The 9,691-nt window shown below is 54.9% G+C and overlaps 1 protein-coding gene across 1 annotated transcript; it reads right to left on the bottom strand.

Moving 5' to 3' along the window:
* Nucleotides 1-2,279: 2,279 nt before the first annotated feature.
* On the bottom strand, nucleotides 2,280-3,331 carry LOC146421967 (olfactory receptor 14J1-like). Its single transcript, XM_085046929.1, has one exon. The coding sequence runs from the start codon at nucleotides 3,319-3,321 to the stop codon at nucleotides 2,404-2,406; it is 918 nt and encodes a 305-aa protein (XP_084903055.1). The 5' UTR covers nucleotides 3,322-3,331; the 3' UTR covers nucleotides 2,280-2,403.
* Nucleotides 3,332-9,691: the final 6,360 nt, after the last annotated feature.

Below are 9,691 nucleotides of genomic sequence, written 5' to 3'. Positions count from 1 at the left end.
CTGCTGGAGGGCAGGAGGGCTCTGCAGAGGGACCTGGACAGGCTGGATCCAGGGGCCAAATCCAACAATGTGAGATTTAACAAGACCAAGTGCCAGGTCCTGCACTTTGGCAACAACAACCCCTGCAGTGCTACAGGCTGGGGACAGAGTGGCTGGACAGTGGCCAGGCAGAAAGGGACCTGGGGACACTGATGGACAGCAGGCTGGACATGAGCCAGCAGTGTGCCCAGGTGGCCAAGGAGGCCAATGGCAGCTGGCCTGGATCAGGAATGGTGTGGCCAGCAGGAGCAGGGCAGTGATTCTTCCCCTGTACTCGGCACTGGTGAGGCCTCACCTCGAGTGCTGTGTCCAGTTCTGGGCCCCCAGTTTAGGAAGGACATTGAGGGGCTGGAGCATGTCCAGAGAAGGGCAACAATGCTGGGGAAGGGTCTGGAACACAAGTGCTGTGAGGAGTGGCTGAGTTTAGAGCTGGGGTTGTTTATCCTGGAGAAGAGGAGGCTCAGGGCAGACAAGGTGGTGTTAGGTAACAGTTTGGACTTGATCTCAAAGGTCTTTTCCAACCTCACTGATGCTGTGATTCTCTGAAAGCACCTTTGAAGCAGCTGCAGGATGAGCCCTGGGCTTCCTCTTGAGAAGGTCCAGCAGCCCATGGCCCTCAGCTTCTCCCCACAGGCCCCAAAGCCCATCCTGTCAGCCCTGCAGAGCCTCTCCAGCTCCTCCTCACTGCCCCACAACAGGGAGCCTCACAGCCACACACAGCAGTCCAGATGTGCCCCCTGGCCTGTGCTGCCTCTGGCAAGGGAACAGCACGAGGCACTGCAGGACCCTGCAGACAATTCATGAAGCACTTGTAGGATGATCCCGCTCCCCAAGGGATGTTCCCATGGTGCCAAGTCAGGAACTGAAATGGAGAGTGGGGCCAGAGAGGAAAGGGCAAACAGGGATGGGCAAGAGGAAGAAATGTGGAGCAGGAGAGAGGAAAGAAAGCAAAGGTGAAGCAAAGGAAATGCTCAGGGCTGTTTGGGGGTGGCTGCCAGGCAGCCCTAGCTCTGAGCACCAATGTCTGCAGTGGGACAGGAAACTCACAGCTCATGGGAACAAACTTTCTGGCTGACTTCAGAGGTCCCAACAAAGCTGAGTGGTTTCCCTCCCATCCCCAGCCCTTGCTGGCCCCCAGGGCTGATGGTATTTGTGCTCACTCAGGTTCATCTCCCCACACCAACAGCATGGGGTGCTCACGCCTGCTGTGTGCAATGCAAACAGGGCTCCTGAGCCAGTGCTGCCGTGTGGCTAGCACAGCTTTTTCTCATGAGAAATTTTCTTGTGTTTTATAAATAAAGATAAAGTTTCGATGTTGTTGGAACAGTGTCCCAGAACTTGGACAGTGCAGGCCTGGCCAATCAGGCCTGGAGGAAGGCTTCTGACTGACCAATCTGGGTGACTTTTGAGAACTCTATATATGTGATGAAATCAAAACAATAAAGGTCATTCCTTCTTGCCACTGAGAACTGGTGCCTTCATTACTCTGCTAGCTGCTCAACAGCGACACTGCCGTGTCTCTGCCTGGAAGGATCAAGCAGCTCTGGGAGCTGGGGGAGAGGCCAGGGCTGCCAAGGGGGGATGTTGTTGGCAGCTCCATGAGGACGCTCTGGGACGCTGCCCTGGGCTGTCCAGCGCAGTGGGGATGGATCAGCCCCTGCTCTGCTGCTCCTTCCCGGCTCCCTCAGGGACCTTGCAGAGCCCCAGCCATGCTGGTTGCCCCCAGCCTGCCCACGGCCACCCTGCAGCTGCTCACGGGGGTTTTCTCTGCTCAGCATTGGCCTGGGCGTGTTCTGGAGAGACCCTGGGCAAGGAGCCTCGAGCCCCCAGGCCCTGCCCTGAGGCGTCAGCTGTGCCCCAGCAGTGCCCATGGCCTGTCCCTGCTGCAGCCCCGGCACTGCCACCCCCAGCACTGGCAGCGACCCCGAGAGCACTCAGGCCCTACAGCAACACGAGGGGCAGCAGGGCAGCGGGGCAGTGGCACGGGAGCAGCACTGGCAACACCAAGTGCTGCTGCTCCTTGGCACAGCTGCTGTGCCACCCCTGATCTGCCCCAGCTCTGCACACAGACATTGCTGCTGCAGCTCCACAGAAGGGAACAAAAGGGGGATCTCTGGTGAAAACTTGGCTGGGACATTCTTTAGTTTGTTTAAAGCCAAGAGCACAGCTCCTCATTGACAGACTATGGAGACCACAAAGGTGGATACAAACAAAATGAGAAATGGCACAACGACCTGTATTTGTGGATGTTAAAAAACTAAAACAAAGGAAAAAACCCCACACCCAAACCAACAGGTACTATCAAAGATGACTCATATAACAAGTGATTTCAAGAATTTGGCAACCAGTTTAATGTTTCTGAAATCATCCAGTCATCAGTCTCCACACTGCAGCCTTGAGCTCCTGGTTCCTCAGGCTGTAGATGAGAGGGTTCAGTATTGGAGACACCACTGAGTACAGAACTGACACTGCCAGATCCAGGGATGGGGAGGAGATGGAGGGAGGCTTCAGGTAGGCAAACATGGCACTGCTGAGGAAAAGGGAGACCACGACCAGGTGAGGGAGGCATGTGGAAAAGGCTTTGTGCCGTCCCTGCTCAGAGGGGATCCTCAGCACAGCCCTGAAGATCTCCACATAGGAGAAAACTATGAACACAAAACAACCAAAGGCTAAAGATAAACTAACAGCAAGGAGCCCAAGTTTCCTGAGATAGGAGTGTGAGCAGGAGAGCTTGAGGATGTGTGGGATTTCACAGAAGAACTGGCCCAGGGCATTGCCATGGCACAGGGGCAGGGAAAATGTATTGACTGTGTGCAGCAGAGCATTGAGAAAGCCACTGGCCCAGGCAGCTGCTGCCATGTGGGCACAAGCTCTGCTGCTCAGGAGGGTCCCATAGTGCAGGGGTTTGCAGATGGACACATAGCGGTCATAGCTCATGATGGTGAGGATGGAAAGCTCTGCACCCATCAAGAAGAGAAAGAAAAAGAGCTGTGCAACACATCCTGAGTAGGAGATGTCCCTGGTGTCCCAGAGGGAGTTGTGCATGGCTTTGGGGACAGTGGTGCAGATGGAGCCCAGGTCAGCCAGGGCCAGGTTGAGCAGGAAGAAGAACATGGGGGTGTGCAGGCGGTGGTTCCAGGCTACGGCGCTGATGATGAGGCTGTTGGCCAGGAGGGCAGCCAGGGAGATGCCCAGGAAGAGGCAGAAGTGCAGGAGCTGCAGCTGCCGTGTGTCTGCGAATGGCAGGAGGAGGAAGTGGCTGATGGAGCTGCTGTTGGACATTTTGAGCCTCTCGACATGGGAACCTGTTCATGGAGAAAAGGACAGTGACAAGTCAGAAAATACTTTCCTGAGCAATGTCCTGGCCGTATCTCCCAGCCCTGCCCCTCCCACTCTGTTTCCCCCAATTTCCCTTTTCTCAGAGCTCTTCCTCCAGCCCCATGCCTGGAGCTCTGCTGGGATCTGGCCCTGTTGCTGTGACAAACAGTGGCTCTGCCCATGGACACCGAGGAGTCAGCTCTGCTCTGCAGCAGTGGGGTCATGGGAATAGGGGACAGGGACCAGTCCTGGGTTGGACTTCATCAGACCAAACTGCCCCTAAGGCAGAGGAGCTTGGCAGCATCTCCTGTCCCAGGGCTGAGGAACAGTGACAGCCAGAGGCAGTTTGAGAGGATTTCCTGCTGTGCTCAGGGAGAACAGAGAGAACTGTGCAAGGAGAGAGGATTGGCTGTAACTCAGTGAAGGGTGAGGGGAGCTGCTCTGTTGCTCCATCTGCTCCCAGCTGCCCTTTCTGAGATCAAGGGCAGTCCCTGTGTTCCCCTGAAAATCACCCTGACACAGCTGAGAGCAGAGGGACTCACAGCAGAGCCAAATGGCTCAGCCTTTCTCAGACTATCAGCCCCACTCCTGGCCAAGGACACTCCTGTCCCCCAGTGTCCCCTGGAAGGCAGCTCACAGCTTGGATGGACACCCCGAGGACACACCAAGGGTCCTGGCCATGGAACTGCTTCAGGAGAGTCATTTCATTGCCAGCCTGCCAGCCTGCCCTGCCCAGAGCTGCCCAGGGCAGAGGGAGCTGGGACACCTCATTGCTGTGCTCACCCTGCACAGGAGGAGCCCCAAGGGCTGCGCCTGACCCTGCAGCTGCAACTGCCATTGCCAGAGAGCCTGTCAGCAACGCCAGGAGCAGCTGAGCAAGGCAAGGAGAGAGACAGCCGAGCCCTGAGGAAAAGCCTTTCCCTGCCCAGCCCTGCACAGCCCCTCGCAGGCAGCAGCAGTGCAGGACAGTCGCCCTCAGGCCCTGGTCAGCAGGGAATGGGCAATGGCAGGAGAGATGCCCTTCATCTCTGGTGCTGCTCTGCCGGCCCAGGAGGGGACTGAGGGCCCCGAGCCCCCGGGTTGAGGGCTGTGCTGGCTGCAAGGGGACACAAGAGCTCTGCTGCTCAGGGCAGCTGGCAGATCCCCTGCCCTGGCAAAGAGCCCTCAGGGCTGCAGGAGCTGCTCTGCAGGACAGCCCTGGGCACCCCTGGCTGCACCCCCACCTTCCCAGCCTGCAGCCATCCCTGGCAGCAGGAGCTGTCCTGCCCTGTCCCTCTGACGGTGCCCAGGGCAGCCCTGCTCTGCAGCACATCCTTCCCCAAACCAGAAACACCAGCAGAGCCATCCTTACAGTCATATCAGTGCTGTCATTTGTCAGCTTTAGGAGATCCCTGCAGCCAGAGACTTACTGTGTCAGAGGTTGTGCAGATTTCTCCATGAATAAGCTCAGAATTGTCCTTCCAGTTGCTTTAAGCCTCTGTCTGCTTCCCTCCTCTCAGGTACCTGCAGGCAGCACCCTCAGCCCTGCTGGGCTGGGAGAGAAACTGCTCATCAGGAGAAACGTCTTTTTGAAGTTCTTCTTGGTTGCCAGGAGTTCCCTCTGTGCCAGGAGCCCAGCCCAGCTCAGCAGCACAGCAACAGCACAAGGACTTTAATGAGCCTCTCAGGGATTTGGTGTTGTTTACATGAAACTCAGTCCCTGAGAGAATGTTCAAAAAACTTCTCAAGAACTCAGATTCACACTCAAAGTTTCTTTTACTTTTAATAGGTATCACTTAGGGACACAACTGAGAAAGTGTCCTCAGGTTCCAGTTAGAGCAGAACACTGGAGGCAGTGATGACAGACTGGGACAAAGAAGGCAAAGGTGTCTCTGATGCTGAGCAAACCTGGATATGTTTCAGGAATGCAAAGGGCCAAGGCCTGAGCCCCAGCCCCTGGCAAGGCAGATCCTGTCCCTCCCTCAGTGCTCAGGGCTCTTCCCGGGGCACTGGCATGTGGGGATGTGCAATGCCAAGGGCAGGACCATGGGGCAGCCCCTGCCAGGCTGCTGGGCAGGGACAAGGAGGCAATGAGGCCCCAGGGCTGCAAGGGTCACTTGTGTCCTCCTCATGGCCTCAGGGCCAGGGACAGCAGCCATGGCCAAAGTGCTGCACAGGTTGGCTCTGTCAGGGCCTTGCAGCTCCTGCACATCCCTCTGCCCTCTCCAGCCCAGGGTGTCCTACGCTGTCCATGCCCTGTGCCTCTGTCCCTGCAGGCTGTCGTCATCCCCCGGCTGCCCCACCTCGCTGGCCCTTCCTTTGCTGACAGCTCTGCGTCCTGCCTGCCTCTGCCTTGGCACACAGAGCCTTGGGCTTGATACCAGAAGGGTTAATTCAATTTTTCTTGGGCCTGTGAACTTATAGCAGGGAAAAAAAGCATGCAAGGTCTGCTTTCCCAGCAAGGATGGTTGGAAGAGAAAAGAAAACATCTGGCTCAAGGGTGCAGTGATAGAAAAAATAAGGACTGAGTCTGGGAACTTGGGTGGGTTTTATGGTAATGGATAAATTGTAATACACATGTAGTCACTGTAGGTAAACAACAGACTTGTAGAATCAGGAGTCCATGTAAGGTTAGGAGTTATTCCCCCACTGGACCTCAGATCTGAATAAATGATGTCCTCTTTAACACCAAATTAGTGTTAAGGAGTCTTATTCTCATATTTCAGAGATTTGGTGGCAGAAGGGCCACACAGAACCAAGGAATCAAGTTCCATTGTGACACTATGGAGTGTCATGGAACCAAAGAGACAATTGTGACAATGTGTGACAATTGCCTCCATGGAACCAACTGTCTATTGTGACACTGCAGATCCAGGGAGACCATTATGACACCGAAAAACTTTATGGAACCAAAAAAAAAGTACATTGTGACAGAGAAAAGTGCCATGGAACCAAGGGGCCATTGTGACACTGTGGGGCTGCATGGAACCAAAAAGCCATTGTTACACATCAGGGCTGCATGGAACCAATGGTCCATTGTTATACTGCAGATCCAAGGAGACCATGGTGACACTATGGAACCTCCTGGAACCATGGGTCCATTGGGACACATCAGGGCCTCACAGAACAAGGACTCCACTGTGACAGTGGGAAACCTCATGGAATCAAGGTGACCATGTTACACTATGGAACCTCATGGAACAAAGGATCCATGGTGACACTGAGGATACACGGAAACCATTGTGACACTGAGGAACCTCATGGAACCAAGGGACCATTGTTACACTGGGAAGCCCTGTGGAACCAAGGGGACCATAGTGACACTGAGTTCTCCATGGAATGAAGGGGCCAATCTGATACTGCTGGGCCTCATGGAACCAAGGGCACAATAGTGACACTGTGAGGCTCCGAGGGACCAAGGCGACATTCTTATACTGCAGAACCAAGGAGACCATTGTGACACTACACGGCATCATGGAACCAAGGGTCCATTGTGACACAGCAGGTACTCATGAAACCACAGAGGCCATTTTTACACTTTGAGGCCTTGCAGAACCAAAATGCCATTGTGACACTCTGGGGTTCAATGGAACCAATGGTCTCTTGTGACACTGCAGGGCCTCGTGGAATCATGGAGAGCATTTTGACACTGCAGGCTTCATTGAACCAAGGAGTCCATTGTGACACTACCAGACCTCATGGAAGCAAGGAACCATTGTGACACTGTGAGGCCATGTTGGGCCAAGGGACAATTGTGGCACTGTGTGGCACCATGGAAACCAAGGAGACCACTATGACACTCTGGGGCCTCATAGAACCCATGGGGCCATTTTGACACTGCACAGCCTGATGGAACCAAGGAGAGCATTGTGACACTGCACAGCTGCACAGAATCAAGGAACCACTGTGTCATTGTGGAAGCCAATGGAACCAAGTGGTACATTGTGGCACTGTTGGGTCCCATGGAACCAAGGAGCCATTGTGACAGTGTAGGGTGTCATGGAACTAAGGAACCACTGTGACACTGTGGGGGTTGCTGGAAACAAGGAATCCATTGTGACTTGTAGGGACCCCATGGAACCAATGATCCACTGGGATAATGTGGAGCCAAGCAGTCCATTGTAATGCTGTAGAGTCTCATGGAATCAAGGAAATCATTGTGGCACTACAGAGCCCCGTGGAGCCAAAAGGCCATTGTGACACTCATGGAACAATGGAATCCACTGTGACACTGTGGGGCCTTATGGAATGAAGGAGACCATTGTGACACTGCAGAGTGCCATGGAACCAAGAGAATCAATTGTGACACTTCAGGGCCTTGTGGAAGCAAGGGGATCATTGTGGCACTGTGAGGCCTTGTATAGCCAAGGGCCAGTGTGGCACTGCAGGGCTTCATGGAACCAAGGGGCCATTGTGACACTGTGGAGCCAAGGAGACCATTGGGACACTGTGGGGCCTGACTGAACTGAGGAGAATATTGTGACACAGCAAGACCTTATGGAAACAAGGATCCATTGTGACAGTTGGAGTCTCATGTCACCAGGAGTCCAGTTGTGACACTGCAAAGCCAAGGAGGTCTCATGTCACCAGGAGTCCAGTTGTGACACTGCAAAGCCAAGGAGGTCATTGTGGCACTACAGGGCCCTTGGAACCAAGGTGACCATTGTGACGCTAGGGGCATCATGGAACCAAGGGGCCATTGTGACACTGTTACCAAAAAATCGGCAAAAACTCCAGAAACTCCTAAACACCAATGGAGGATTTGGAAGCAGCATTCTTTATTTGGCCAGATGCACAAAGCAATATCTCCTCTGAAATACCATGCATGCTGAGTGCAGGAAAATTCCTGTTTACAGATTCTATTTTATATACATATTCATTGATTGTCCCAGAAAAAACATACATATGATAATAATTTGCCCAAAATCATTAACATATTTTCCCTCCCATTTACACATATATTTTTCTGTCCTTGGGGGTCACTTTGGGGGTCCCTGGAGGTTGGTGACCCCAAAGTCACACCTGACTGCCTGGTGAATTGGTAAAAATTGCCACAACTGGAGCTGGTCGCTTTCCAGTTCTTCTTGCACTATGGAAATTGTACAGATCCATGGGCCAGTGGTTTCTGAAGAACAAGCAATGTGTGAGCTCCCCAGGTGCAGATGGTTTTTCATCTGGTAACATCTTCCTTGTTACAGAAGGTGAAACTATAATATATTTGCTGTTTGTAACCCACCATCCCTCTTGATTCATAGTGGCTTTTATTGCATTTGCTTTACACTGATTTCTGCAGGGTCCCACTTACCTTCTACACAGTTTGGGGGGTCCCACTCCATCTTACCCCCCCATCTCCCCATTCCCATTTACCCCATTCCCATCCTCTGCTCACCGCATAGCTCCTCACCTGCAGCCTGGGGTGCTCCCAGCACCACCAGTGCCACCAGTACAGCCCCAGCTATCCCCACTTGCCGCATCCCCAGCACCGGGCAGTGCCTTCAGCCCCAAAGCAGCCTTGCTGTGCCCTGGGTATCCCCAAAGCAGCCTCACCCCGAGCAGCACTGGCAGCACCAGTCCGGAGCAGTGTGGAGCTCGGGGGACATCAGCCGTGCCGGGCAGGGCTGAGCCCCACGGGAATTCGCTTGGAGCTTTCCTGAGCACAGAGGCCTGAGAGACCTTTCCAGGACAGACTCAGGCCAAGGAACCCTTGAGTCCCTCAGCCCCACATTGCTGTCTGCTGGAACTCAATCCCCCTCCCCATCCCACAGCAGCCCTGCATTTCCCTCCTCCAGCCTTGGTCTCCAGCACAGCCATGGAGGCTCTTTTGGCTCTGCACTTTTCCTGCAGCCACCAAGGCCAGCTGAGCTCTGCCTTTCCCACACTCAGCCCTGCCCAGCACAGGCAATGCCCAGCAATTCCTTGTCTGCTGCTGGCCTTGCTGTCACCCCCGGCAGCAGCTCCATGTGCCCTTTGTGCCCTGCTGCCCCAGCCATGGTGCCACAGCCCCCTGTGCAGCCCAGCCCAGGCCAGGAGCATTCTGGGTGGGAACAGCCCCTGTGCCGTGGTGCCCACAGCAGCCCCTGGCGCTCTGTGCCCCCATGGCCTCCCTGCTGGGCAGCCTCTCCAAGCTCCTGCACAGCCCATGGCACCTGTGGGCCTTCCCAGCCAGCCCTGCCCCAGGCTCTGCTGGGCTCGGGGCCAGCAGAGAGGCCGGGCAGGGCTGGCCATTGCCGGGAACAGGCCCTGAGCCCCGCAGCAGGATGGAGCTGGGGCACAGCCAGACTCACCCGCAAACCTGGGCTGAGCAGCCAGGGCTGGCAACGGCTGGGGACAGAGGCTGGGCGGACAAATGTCCTGG

The sequence above is a fragment of the Lichenostomus cassidix genome, unplaced genomic scaffold (assembly GCF_008360975.1).
Source record: "Lichenostomus cassidix isolate B80296 unplaced genomic scaffold, HeHo_3.0 HiC_scaffold_46, whole genome shotgun sequence".
In the NCBI taxonomy this organism is placed as follows: Eukaryota; Metazoa; Chordata; class Aves; order Passeriformes; family Meliphagidae; genus Lichenostomus; species Lichenostomus cassidix.
This window is presented reverse-complemented; position numbering and strand designations above follow the sequence as displayed.

Bases quoted from the DNA above. Each gene is read 5' to 3' on its own strand.
- LOC146421967 (XM_085046929.1), bottom strand. From the start codon at position 3,321: ATGTCCAACAGCAGCTCCATCAGCCACTTCCTCCTCCTGCCATTCGCA.